Genomic DNA, 14871 nt, shown 5'->3' with positions numbered 1-14871 from the left:
AAGCCACTGGGAAAAAAAGACAAAGAGTATGATATTTAATTTTCTGAATAATTTTATTTATTACCTATTTTGACATATTATTAATAATTTTTTTAACATGGAAACCACCAATGAAGAAATACACAACAAAATTTGAGACTCCTTTAAGCATGCCCGAATGCTTAACTAAGGATTTCATAAATTCTGTACACTCAATCAACCCTCAGATCAGCAGTGTAATTTCACAAGTATACCCGAATGCTTCACTGAGGACTTCATAAATGTTGTACATTCCAGTCAGGCATCTCCAGCTAAGCAGTACAATTTCTCAAGAATGCCTGAATGCTTCACGGAGGATTTCATATCACAAGCATGCCCGTCTAGTCAGGCATCAGTACAGTAATTCACCAGCATGCCTGAGTGCATGACAGACGATTTCATACCCGGGGAACCGTCCAGTCAACCATCAGTAAAGCGAGCAAAGCATTCTAATTTCATAAGCATACCCAAATGCTTCACTGAGGAATACATAACAGGTGTACGTTCCAAAAAGCCATCAGCAAAATACCTGAAGTTGATGATGGATATCATTAAAACAGATAAATCTATGTTATAAGAATATTTGTATGATGGATATTTATTTGTAAGAATATTTGTTGATGGATTTTTATTTGTAAGAATATTTGTTTTAGCTGTCAATTTTAATTTGCGTATGTCCTGCGTATACAGCACGTATACAGCAAGTATACATTTATTTGTAAGCATATTTGTTGATGAATTTATGATTTCATTTATTGCATTGAATGAATTTATTGCTCAATATAAGAAAATGCAGTCGTTTACGTATTTTATGCGTATGATCTGTGTCCTTAACGCGTCTAGTCTGCGTATGTCCTGCGTATTACCTGCGTCGGGATCGCGTATGAAATGCGTATACACTGCGTACTTATAAAACCTTAATGAAAACTCATCTTAATCGATTTGAATTAAGGATCAACGGTGGAAAACCCTATATTCGACGATTCTTGCTGGTTTTATTGATGAGGAGTTGCATTCGAATTAATTGGACTCCACTCCACATACTCTAATGAATTCTCCACCATAGGAGCATAACACCCACCCTCTAGAAACATCACTTGTGTAGCACAAGGGTGTACCCAACCATCAAGTCTCATTGGGAAATTCTTACAAATCATTTTCAAACGATGCTAAAATGAGCATTTGAATGTTTCATACCGAAAGAATGCATCGAATCATTTAAATTCTAATTAATTTTATTTTTTTATCAAAAAACCAAGAACTGTCTTATGCGTATGTATTGTGTATGACCTGCGTCGGGATCGTGTATGAAATGTGTATACACTGCGCACTTATAAAACCTTAATGAAAACTCTTCTTAATCGATTTGAATTAAGGATCAACGGTGGAAAACCATATATTTGACGATCCTTACTGGTTTTATTGATGAAGAGTTGCATTCGAATTAATTGGACTCCACTCCACATACTGTAATGAATTCTCCAACATAGGAGCATAACACCCACCCTCTAGAAATATCACTTGTGTAGCACAAGGGTGTACCCAACCATCAAGTCTCATTGGGAAATTCTTACAAATCATTTTCAAATGATGCTAAAATGAGTATTTGAATGTTTCATATCGAAAGAATGCATCGAATCATTTAAATTTTAATTAATTTTATTTTTTTATCAAAAAACTAAGAACTGCCTTATGCGTATGTCCTGCGTATTACCTGTGTCGGGATCGCGTATGCAATGCGTATACACTGCGCACTTATAAAACCCTAATGAAAACCTTCTTAATCGATTTGAATTAAGGATCAATGGTGGAAAACCATATATTCGACGATCCTTGCTAGTTTTATTGATGAGGGGTTGCATTCGAATTAATTTGATTTTTGATTAAAAAACCATGAACCGTTGTCTGCGTATATACGTTGTATAAGCTACGTCTGAAATGTATATGGTTCGCGTATAGAGTGTGTATTTTAAATTCCTTAGTATAAATTTCTTAATCGATTTAAATGAATGTTCAATGGTGAGAAAATATTAGAAACATTATATTCAACACATGGAATCTTTCTTAATTACAAGGAAAATATACCAGTTATGTACATAAATATGAAAAGTTCATTTCATTGCAGCACAAAACAATCCGTACGCAAATTCTGCTCTATATTTGGGCATTTTTTCTTGCCAATCCGTTCTCTTTATCCAGTTGGAGTTGTTTTGTCGAACAATATTCTCCATGTATTTTCAAACGAACATACCACAATCTGTATTGTTGGTCTGAGTTGGCGCCTTCTTCATTGTCTTAAAACTCCATTTAGTGATATTTTGACAAAAGGCTTTTTTGCAATCTTTATTTAAACTTGCAATCTGAACAATATATGGAATAGAATTAAGTCACTTAAAAATAATCACGAAATTTGTAAACAGTTCAAGATTAGAATCAAACTCACTATCTTCACAGCAATACTTCTATGTATAGGGTTGGGTATGGAGTCGTAAAATTCCCACCTTTTCTGCTTTATGTAACCTACTAGAAGGGTCCAGTGCTCTCCGTCAATAATTGGATTAATTATAATACTGCTTGACTGAACAGAATTGTAGTCTATGTGCTCGAGGAATAATACTGATTTTACATCCTTAATCTTGTAATGCTGCAAAAAATTAAATATAAGAATTAAATAGTTCAAATAAAAAATTATATATAAAATAAATTAGTATACTAACCCAATACATTGGTGAGATGTATAGATATTTTTGATACTCATCTGGTGAAATTTTAGAATTCTCATTTAATAAAATGGCAAAAGCATCAACATGGTCATTGTCCAGGTAACTGTCTGATAATATTTCGCCGATCATACGTCTTGAAACCATCACGTTCCCAGATGAAAATATAGTCATGCCACTGAAATATTTAACCAAAAAATACGCATAAGGTACGCATAGAAAACACATGAAATACGCAATACGTACGCAAAGATTACGCAATCAGTACGTAAAGAGTACGCAAACAGTACGCAAGTAATAAAACATACGTGTCAAGATATTTTCTTATGTTTTCCCGAAGAAAAACTTCCTGCACTGGACTCAACATTTCCACGCCTCTATAATTAACTGTGGGACTTGCAGGGTAACCCTTTATTACAATATTATCAACATTGATTATTTCTGTATTTTGAAGAACTTTTTGGAATGGAACAATTTCTTTTGAAGGTTCTTGTTGGGTGGGGGGGGTGGGCTTCCTTGGACTGTTCTTCTTTGGGGGGATCTTCTTTGGGAGGTTCTATGAACTGTTCTTCTTGTGGGGGAGGTTCTTTGGACTGTTCTTCTTGTAGGGGAGGTTCTTTGGACTGTTATTCTTGGGGGGGGGAGGTTCTTTCACATGTTCTTCTTCGGGGGGATCTTCTTTGGGAGGTTCTTTGGTAGTTACTTCTTGTGCAGTTACTTCAGGGATGTGGTGTACCCTTTTATGCTTCTTCTTTTTTTGGCTTGATTTTCTCTCTAATTTCTTCTTTTTGCTAACCCTTTCAGCACCCTGGGTCATCTCAACATCATTCATTTTTTCTGGGACGTCGGTCTTGGTGTGATCAGATGATATCCGAATATTGTTTGGGGATGGAATTGTATGGGGAATGAATGATGAGGAGGAGGGAGCATCTTGCTGATCATGCTTAATAGTTCCTTGGACAATGCAATGTTGGAGCTTCTCATCAATAAGATCAACTCTCCTCACAATTTGTTCAAAATTCTTCCTCATTCTAGCTTCAAATTCCTGGAAGAGGTTGACCATTGACTCCTGCACAATCCCTATTAATTTTTTTTCAAGTTCATCTAAGGATTGGGGTTGGGTTTTCAAGGCGGATTTGGGCTGCAGAGGAGATTGTGGGGGGAGATGATGTTCAGGTGTGTTAGTTTGAATGGGTGAAAGAGGGGTTGATGGATATTTCTTTACACCCAAGAGATCACATTCTTCAGGGGTTACTCCTTGGATGTCAACAAAAATCTGCGAAAAATTATTCTCAAATAAATACGCAATTTATACGTAATCATATACGCAATATATACGTATTATATACGCATACCGTACGCACAACGTACGCAAGAAATATGCATAGTATACGCAATCCGTACGCAATATGTAAGCAATATATAAATATTTTCACAATAAATACCTGTCTTCTCTTTAATTAACAAATAATTTGGCAGTCTTCTCAGTGTTATATACAATATCATCAGACCATCGAAGGAAACAGGGCCTTCTTTCAGGATACTTTGGGAGATGAATGGAAGTGTGCTCCAGGAATCAAACCTGCATAAAATTTAGATATTCTCAGTTAGTTTTAGCAAAACAATTAGTCAATTAAAATGTTTAATAAGAATTATTTTAGCACTCACAATAAGCAGTGGCACAAATCCATTGACATAACCCGCTGGCCTGTTTTTTGAGATCTTCATAGATACATTATTAAAATCTTCAACCAGGCATTCCCAAATTGCCCATGTCCAGTTAATTGATGAAAAATCATCAACATTATTTGCTATTGTCTTAAGCATCATAGGAACTTTAAAGTTGGTTTGTTGGAAAAATAAATTAGAACACAAATACATAATAAATGTTTTCAACATGGTATCTGGGGAGCTTTCACTAGTCAACTCAAACAATTCAGTCTTAATATCCTTTGAGTTGATTGTTGAAGACGGAAAGGTCATCCAAGTAATCTCCTCACCTCTGTTTGGTAGTCCAGTCAGGAGGGCCACTTCATCAGCTGTGAAAGGGACAACATGGCCCTCTATAATGAAACTTTGCTTTTCAATGTTTCACATTGTCAGCAGCTGGTACATAAGTGGGGCGTTTTGCTCAAATTCAGGAAATTGAAAAAATTGGTAAATATTAAGTTCCTTCAATTTTTCTTCAATTTCAACAGGAATTATATCTGAAAATGTATCACACATTGTTCTGAAAGTCGAAACATAGCATCTATATGATATGGTACGGACGTAAATCTGCGTAGAATAAGAAACTATAATTAATTTAGAGAAGCATATTATAAGTACGCATATAAAACGCAACAAAAAATATGCATATTATACGCAATGTGTATGTATACCATACGCAACGGGTACGCATACCATACGCGTTGTGTACGCATACCATACGCGATAGGTACGCATACCATACGCAATATACGCAAAGGATGCGAAAAATATCACCAGAAATCTATGGTTTAGGATACACTAATCGTTCTTGTTTATTGGAAGTTTAGTTTTATGATTTAAAGATCAAAAGTACTTATTTTAAAAAGTTAGGTTTTGTCTTCAACATATACGCAGAAAATAAGTGAAATTTACGCAGATTATACACATTGGGTACAAAGAAAATACGCAGAAAGAACGAAAATGGTGAGATAAACTTAAACTTTTATAGTTACTAGGAATGATTTAAATTTATTTTTTTTGGTTTCTTCAGCAAATACGCGTTGAATACCAAAGATATCTGTAGTTCATTTTATGTCAATGTAAGAATTTTCGCACCTTTCTCTTTGCAGGTGAATCCTCAGCGAGAGTTTTTTGCTGGAAGCTCGGGAGAAATGGTGCGAATGGCCGAAATGTCGAATTTGGAATATGTTAAAATTTTCCGCCTTTTTCATTGTATATACTGGGCGGGCCTCGTATTATTTACTCTCGAAAATACAAACGAGTCGGACCTTAACTTTCCACGTAAGCACGCCGCGCGTTATGTTTTTATTGGCTACTGTTACAGACCGAACACATCGTTGTGATCGGATTCCACACAGAATAATTTTCCTGAGAGGGGAGCCATGAGTAGCATCTCAGGGGGCACTTATAGGATGACGATTACTCATTTAACACCCAAGGGTCCGGCATCAGGAGGATTTCATGAGACCACCAGGGAGAAGCCAGTAGGAGGAGAGTGGAGAAAATTTCAAGAGGCTGACAGAGAATGAGATACAGGAGAAGAGGGCAAAGGGGTTATGTTTCCGGTGTGATGAGAAGTATATTCCATGGCACATGTGTAAGGGATCAAATTCTTCAAGTTCTCATCGTTCGTGATGATGATGAATCTGAGGAGGGAGGTGAGAGAGAGATGGATGACAAGCTGCATCTTGATGTGGCAAAGGTCTCCCTGAATTGAGTAGTAGGATTCACTTTGAATCATATGATGAAGGTGAAGGGGGAAATAACATGCATGGAGGTGGTAGTATTGATTGACAGTGGGGCTACCCATAATTTCATTTCCACTCAGGTCGTCAACCAATTGGGGGTGAAATTAGTTGACATCCGTTATTATGGGGTGATGATGGGTACAGGGAAAGTGGAGAAAGGCCAGGGGATCTGTAGAGGAGTGATGTTAACCATCCAGGGGATTCAAGTAAGGGAGGATTTTCTCCCACTAGTGTTAGGAAGTACTGATGTCATCCTGAGGATGAAGTGGTTGCAAATATTGGAAGAAACGAAGGACAATTGGGGAGCACTCATGATGGAATTAATGGTGGATGGGAGAAAGGTGGTTATAAGGGGAGATGCAGGGCTATCTAAAGCCATGGTATCACTTAATACCATGGTTAGGAACATAAAAGAGGTGGGGGAAGATTATCTGGTGGGACTACATAAGCTGGATGTGATCAAGATAGATGAGGGAGGAGATGTTTTTCTTTCAGTGCAGCCCTTGATTCAACAATTTGATAAGGTTTTTCAGCCACCTCAAGGATGACCACCTCCACGGGAACACGAGCATATCTCCTCCTTGAGGACAAGGTGGATCTTTGGGAGGGGAGTATTGTTAGACCGGTCTAGCCGGTCCATACGGGACCGACTCACGGAGACATGAGGCGGAACTCGTCCGCCTCCGATACATTGGATTCGATCGCCCGCTCTCTACAGAGCCATTTAGGAAGGATTTTGAAGGAAGTTTAGGAGGGAAATTGAATGTAGGGTATTTTTAGGGATTTCCTTTTGATTTGTATGCATTAAATAGTTTGTTTTCCTAGGGTTAGGGCATCTTGAATTTGGCTAAAATTTGATATCACTTTGATTTCTTTTGGGCTCTAGCGGCGTCTAGAGATTGGGAGAGAACGATCCTCCTCTCGAATAGAGGATCAATTGTATCTTGCTATTTTCCGTTTCTATTTCATCAAATAATATGAATTTATATTGTTTTCCTGGGTTTGAAGGATCCTCCTCTCGAATAGAGGATCAATTGTATCTTGCTATTTTCCATTTCTATTTCATCGAATAATATAAATTTATATTGTTTTTCTGGTTTTGTGTGGATTTTTATGGAGAATTCTCGCTGTTTTCCTAAGATCGATAGGAAATACTTGAGATCTACAAGTGTTTCCTATCAGTTCGCAGGAATAAAACAGAAATGAATGTAGTAGTTGTAGTATGTTTTAGCTTTTACGACATAGGATACTCAAATTCTTAAATATGTTAAGTTATATTGTTACCATAAACAGAGTGCCTTTTTTATTGTAAAAACTGGGTACAGGAACCCTCGTCTTCAAAGGAAAAGAAGATGATCAAGAGATACAAATAAGGTTAATTACAAAAAAGAAGAAAGCATCATATGATCGAAGCAAAGAGATAAATCCTAAGAAAAATACAAAAGTTAGATAAATCTTATAAATAATTCCTTGGGAGTGTTAGGGAAGTTGAATTCCTCAATCAGTTTGTTGATTTTTTATGCCTTCTTCCCTTATAAATCCTTGCACCAGAACTATGCTAAATAAATAATGTTATACCAAAAGAACTTCACATTTCTAGTTTTATTTAAAGCATTTAGGATTTTTACCATTCAATCAGAATATCAGATTTCCCTTTGATAACTGTGCTTCTCCAAGAGGGAAAACCTTTTCTGATGCAGCTAATGGTATTAATTAGTCCAAAAGTGTTGTAGAGTCTATCCTAAAGGCTAGAAATGATTGGATAGCTGAAGAAAGCATTGTAATTTTGTTCAAGTTGAACTTTGCGCACACTGAAATTAACAGTAGTGACAACACCCATTTTATAAGAAAGAATTTTGTTGAGTATCTTCCTCTGATATATGATCCAGCCCAAGATAGAGATTTTGAGAGGAGCCGTAGATTTTTCATACCCAATTTGTGTTAGAATTTATGATGCTACCATTGAATAGGAAAGATTAATGGTTTGTCAGAATGGGAACTTCTTGATACAACCAATGCAGAAGAATGATAAAATAACTAGTGCAATGACACTCCGATAAACAAAATGTTGTTTGCATTATTGTTTTGTTCTTCTGGATTATTCTTATAATGGTGGGAATTTGAAGATATTTTGACGAACTTATCTTATGAACATACAATTTCATGTTTGGAAAATTACCCATTGGAGCAGTAAGACATTATTCTGCATTACCATACAGGTCATTCCTAGCATTGCTATGGTGGAGACATATGTTAGATTGCTGTTGATTGATCCTCACTCATTATTCCGTCCTCATTTCACGGTAACTTTTGATGATTTTTTACTTATTTGCTCATTATTGTTTTGCTATATGCTTTTAGCTTTGAGTGCACATACTCAAATTGTGTATTCCTACTCTTATTTCAAATGGAACTATTTACTAAAGTAATCATCTTCATCAACATTAGAATTATTCCAATTAATTTGGGTTGGCTTTAATTATCCTCTTCTATTCATTCCTGAAACTATTTTCCGCTTTATTGTTCTTAATGAGGTATATACCTTGCTGAAATTTCTAATACTCACTGTTTTAAAGCTCTTTAAGTGTTTAATGCTGGTGTTATTTCCAGGCAATGCTTGCTTGATCTTTGTTCCAATGGTTTTACCTTTTGTTCTTTTTTTTAATGTGTTAAATTCTATTTCAGATTGCGATTGTTGTTGTGATAAGGAATTGGACACAAAAAAATATGTAGTGTTTGATTATTTACAATTGAAGTTTACTTAAGTACTGCTGTTAATGGTCTAAGTTGGCTAGTTTGACCTAGTATTTCTGTTTGGCAGTACTTGAACTCTAACAATTTAATGAAACCTTAATTTAATTAAGGTTGAAGGAAAATTGTAATCGCTAGCTTTGATGTTTATGAGTACAAAAATGTGGCTGTAATCTTGAGACTTATTGCATCAATGAAATTTGTTTATGAAAATCTTGATGGAAGTCAAGGATAAAAATTAGTGGAAACATAGGTTTCAAGTTTTAGGACCCGGTTGGCATTTATATCATCATTAACTTGGTCTAGAAGGCAGAGAACCCCCCAACTCTTTGGGATATGATCACATAACCCTTGACATAATCCAAGCTTCAATGATCTATGTTGTGACTTTGTATTAAAAAAGCTAAATACACAACATACATATTTAAGTATTGTAATTGTTCTCCCATGAGGAGAAGATTAGCTTTTTCGTTTGAATTTAAGCTTTGAAAAACCAAAAATGTGGTAAGAACTAAGTCTAGAGTGGTAGAAATAAGAATTTAAGATGTATTTATGATAAATCTTAGACGGATGCCCTACAAAATGATTTTTTTTTAAGCTGTTGGAATAACACATATTAAGCATGTAATTGCTGAAGCTTGACTTAGGTTCTTTTGGTGTTATGAAGAAGGTTATAAATACGCTAATAAGTTATTATATAATTGATACGAAAAGACTTTAGGTAACTTCTCTAGAAGCTATTAGCTAGAAGTTTCTACAAACTCAACTTCACATGCAACACCCAACATATGTGGATGGACAAAAATATTCATAATGCCAACTCCAAATAATTGGCATGAGGCAAACGAGGGTGTGTAGTGTGTAGGTAATTTTGTAATCCTAGAAGGAGAATAAATATTTTCATTTCAGTGTAAATTTTGTATCTACCACTTTTTATAATCTTCAAACTTGTGATCACATTATTGATGAGATCTAAAACATAAAAATTACATTTGGATTGTGTTTCATCAATTTACAAAATAATTTAACTATTCATCAAGTATGTGAAAATACATGAATGATCGAGATAACATATAGAAGCCATGCATTTTATCTGTTAAAATTGTCCAATACATGCAAGATATTATCATTATTGCATGTATTTGATTCAGCTATTTAAAAATCTCAACAATTTAAAATTGCATTTGTCTTCTCCAACGATTGTGAAAATTTGATGTTTTACTGATCATCAAATAATCTCAGAAGTTCTTTATCTAATGCATGCTACTACTTCCATGATGGAATGGAATGGAATGGAATTTTTTCCACCTAGGTGGAGAATCTTATTTTTTTATCCAATTAGATTTTGATTTTATGACTTTCAAATGCAAAATCAAAATCGTTCATTCTCTTTAACATCTTGAAAACTAGCGGCACAAAAGTTTTCAAGACTTTTAAAGATTGTTTGATCATCAATAGAGTGGATCAGAATATTCTCAATGGATGACTACAATTATTTGAGAAGAAAAATGTGCTTTTTGAAATGTAGAGACTTCAAAATGGTTGGGATTAAATACATGAGCTCGTGCTGATACTTAAATATTAGGCGGTTTTAATTGGTGAAATACATGGTTAAAACTTGACTTTTAAGATGGCCTTTATATGTTGTGCAATCATGCTCATTTCCACATGCTGAATGAATGCTTAAATGATTATCAAAATTAATTAAACTTGATTCACAAATGATATTCATGCTGTAGATCACAATCTGTAGGATAATATTGAGTTTGGAGATTGTGTAATGCAGTAGATAAAATAATAAAATTAGGAGGAGAAATTCATTTCTTTCTATATGTGTATATTGAGAGAGATTTGGATTTTTATTTTAAGGAAATCATTATTCTTCTTTAAATTTATTTTTTGTGCTTACCACATAAAAAGTACTTATATATTGAGCGGCAGTTTCTTGGTAATTTATCTACTCATGAAGCATGTGAAAAGTTAAGGATGATCTGGCAACATATAGGAGCCCACTTATTTAGTTTTTCCTACATATTTTACCATCAAAACCTTTAAATACTTTTAAAAAATTATCAACAACTCTTATTTATTTTTTCAGGCCATTTTAAAAACTCTACACATTGAAAATAAAAAGTTTATTCTCAAGTAAACAAAGACATGCATTTGGAAACAATTGATGATTTAATGATTTTAAAAATTGTTAAAATTGTGTGTTGCTAGTTTTAACATTTTTTTTTCACGAGGAATGGGTGCTTTTGATGTTAATGATATGAAAATCTCAATGAAAGTTTAATGATAATTCTTCGAAGGGGGCGTAAGTGACTCGTTCAAAACCCTCCTATTGCTATGTCGGCAAACTTTTGCAAATTCCAATTCGACGGGAAGGAACGTCGTCGAAAGAGGCGAAGAAAGGCTTTAACGACTCATTCAAAACCCTATCTTGTCTAACAACAATGAATAACGTGAAAGAGAAGAAAGAGTAGCAAATCGTTTAGGAATTAATTTATGTAATTTAATTAATATAAATTAATAAATTTAAAAATTAATTATATAATTAGATAATTAATAATCAAAATAATAATAGTAGTTATATAATTATTTAAGTTATTAATATTTATAATAGTAATTAGATAATTAAGCTAGTTAATATCCCTATGATATTATTAGTTAAGTTAAATAATTAATATATGACTAAAATTTTTAAAATTATAATTAAAAATATTAATAATTTCTCTTATTAAACAAACTATTAATAATTTTTTTTAAAAAAATTAGAATTAGTCAAAAAGTGTATCTAATAAATAGTTTAGTTAAAAAATATTAAAATACCCCTATTTTTTAATATTAGTAAGTCCAGCATCCATTAATTTGGATGTTAGGAATAAAATGATCATATTTTAAAGAGTTGAGGGATCAAATTGGTCCCTCAAAATAGTCGGGGACTATTTTGGTCTCTCCTAAAGAGTCGAGGAACAATTTTGGACCTTTTCTCTTATATAAAAAGAGGGGGAAGTAGAGAGATTGAACCTAGGTAGTACAAAGTTGCTTTTATTATAATCTAGAGGCCTCAAGTTCTGGTCATAGAAACAATCTACACAAATTGGGCTATGTGTAATAGCACAAACTCTTAACTATCGAGATATTGTCTGCTTTGGCCTAAGAGCCTCACAATTTTGTCATGTTGGTGTAACTTTCCAGTAGGTCACTCTTCCCAGAATTGCTCTAATATGAGTACGCTTAACTGCGGAGGTTCCCAAAAGGCACCTCAATGTTTAAGAGTTAGCTTTCTTTTACTTAAGGGATTTCACAATCTCCCCCACTTAAGTAACTAATGTCCTCGTCAGCATCTGTATCCCATAATCATCCACCAAGCAGATAGGACTCTAGAGGTGGCCCCTATAAGTATAAGTGGTGGCTCCCATCATGTAGCACTTTGTCACATACAGGGTATAAGAGATGACTCCCATTGAGTAGCACTTTGTCTTGTATGACACTTAGCTCCTATCTTCCGACTAGTGTATTGCTTTGATACCATTTGTAATAGCTCAAACTCTTAACTATCGAGATATTATCCGCTTTGGCCTAAGAGCCTCACGGTTTTGTCCTGTTAGTGTAACTTCCTAGTATGTCACCTATCTCAGAAATGATCTGGGATGAGTACGCTTAACTGCAAAGTTTTTTACAGAAATGCCAGCCATTACACCAAAAAGCGCCTCGATGTTTAAGAGTTAGCTTTATTTTACTTAAGGAGTTTCACACTAAGACTACTGTTAAATCCAATCATCCCTTGACACTTGGTCCCACGGCCAGGATGGTAATCCGTGGGAGGCCACCTTGATCACATCTATCTTTGTTAAATTCCTACCGTCCCTTAACACTTGATCCCACTGCCAGGATAGGAATCCGTGGGAGGCTCACTTGGATCATGCCGATCTCCTTCCATATTTATTTGGCTGATTTTGGAACGATTATATTAGGGCAATTATGCATGATTATATAATTATTTATTTCTTAGTAAGAAGTTTGTTTCAATGAATGAAAGAGGGTTGATGGGGTCAACAATGTTGTGAGAGACTAGATGAAATTGATGACTTCATGGAATTGCAGACCTTAAAGAGTAAGTTGCTCGATGATGGTAGATCAATGACTTAGAAGAGGAGAAGAGAGGGAGAATAGATGATTAAGGCCAAGGGATGCTTGAGGTTGTGAAAGGATGAAAGATAGAAGACCAATCAACTAAGAGCAACGAGGAAAACTTCCATCACAGAAGATTATATTTACAACTGAGGCTATGTTTTATGTATGGGTAAAGAAGCATCAATAGCCATCTAATTAAATTGATGACTAAAAGAAAAGAAATAATTATAAGGAAAGTAGATAAATGACAAAAGAGAAACTTTAAAATTGGTTACTTTTTTGGATATCAAAGCATGACACTTAGTAGATAATACACAATTTATTTTCATTACTATTTTTCATATCTTCTTGAATAAATTTTGAGCAAGCCACCTTTTAACTTGAAATAATACAAGAAAATAATGGTTCTTTCAATAGGAAAAATTTAAAAATCCATTGAAAATTTATGTTTTTGCGATAAATTTTCGTCAAGCAGAAAAAGTTCCATATGAAATGCTTATTAATGCTCGAAAATCCAATGAGAATTTTGGTTCCAGCAAAAAATCCAGTGGAACTCTTGCCTTAAAAAACGATAGCTATCTGCTGGTGCATTCACCAGTTGAATTACCTACAAAAGTTTTCAACAAATGTTTTGTTATTTTTATTGTATCGAGGTTCTAGCAGTTTTTTGGAGAGAAAATTGTTAGATTTGTTTGTTTTTTTGTTTTTTTTTAAATTTGATTGACACCTCCTTTGATAGTTTAATAACCCGTATTACACTACAAGCATTTTACATCGACACCACAACACATCATGCAAATATGTTTCATTTAAATAGCTAAACGACAAAACAATGGAGCAAATTTGATTCAACCAAATATTTCATTTTAAACATTGGGCATAACGTAAAGTTAAACATTAAAAAGTTTAAAAATAAAATATTTGTCTGATATCTCTTTCACTCTTACTCACTATCTTCCCTTATCTCTTCATTTCCATTTTATGCTACTTGTTTGACTCTTCTGTTGTTCTTGCTGCATAGCTTTCATTTTTGCTGTTTCTTATTTATACTCTCATTCTCATATTTAGTTTTTGCAGCGACCTATTGCCATACCATTTCTTGTATCTCATCTCTTGCATTGCCGAGCAAAGGATTATGCCCTATGAGCCTAATTCCAAAATTCTTCCTTTCCTCTTTTCTCTTATTGTGTGATTCCATAGTTCAAAATCGGATTATTGAGATGATTCACTTGAAGACCTCATTCCTGCAAATGTTAAAATTATACATCCTTAGGCACATGTACTCATCCTATTGGGAGATTAATATTACTGGCATTCATATAAATTTAAATAATTAACATAATGATCATGATTTTTTTTATAATTATATAAGCATGTTGTGATCTCTTATTGACCCACCATTTGTCTTGCCAACTTTAATGGGTGTGTGCTGCAGCTCTATCTTAATGGGATTTCTTTCTAACATCTTCTAGAAAAGTTTTAGATTTAAATGAAAATTTGACTCTTAACATAACACAATGGAGAAAAAGGATTATGTAGTTGACCCACGTAGTAATATAAAGATTTGATGTTATTGTTGCTATTGTATCTTTTGGAAAAGTACCTTTAAAATGTATCATATATTTGAATTTGCACTTGTCGGCCTTAGGGATATCAATTTGGGTTGACAGGTTGGTTTCGAGTTTGATTCAAAGTTGATCAAACTCAATCTATTTGACTCGAATCTAACTTGTCTTGACAAACCCTCCTAACCTAAACCCAACCCATATAACCCGCTTATTATATGG

At 34.2% G+C, this 14871-nt stretch overlaps 1 protein-coding gene across 1 annotated transcript in view; it reads left to right on the top strand.

Annotated features, from left to right (window-relative positions):
- Positions 1-8415: 8415 nt before the first annotated feature.
- Positions 8416-14871, top strand: part of LOC110098158 (mediator of RNA polymerase II transcription subunit 23) — a gene marked incomplete at its 5' end in the record, with an annotated part of 70997 nt that continues 64541 nt past the window's right edge. Inside the window, 1 exon segment of the mRNA XM_020824891.1 lies at positions 8416-8499. Within this exon segment, the coding sequence (XP_020680550.1) occupies positions 8416-8499 (84 nt within the window).

The sequence above is a fragment of the Dendrobium catenatum genome, unplaced genomic scaffold (genome assembly GCF_001605985.2).
Source record: "Dendrobium catenatum unplaced genomic scaffold, ASM160598v2 fragScaff_scaffold_1238, whole genome shotgun sequence".
In the NCBI taxonomy this organism is placed as follows: domain Eukaryota; kingdom Viridiplantae; phylum Streptophyta; class Magnoliopsida; order Asparagales; family Orchidaceae; genus Dendrobium; species Dendrobium catenatum.
The sequence above is the reverse complement of the archived record's forward strand: the minus strand, read 5'-3'. Positions and strand labels throughout refer to the sequence as shown.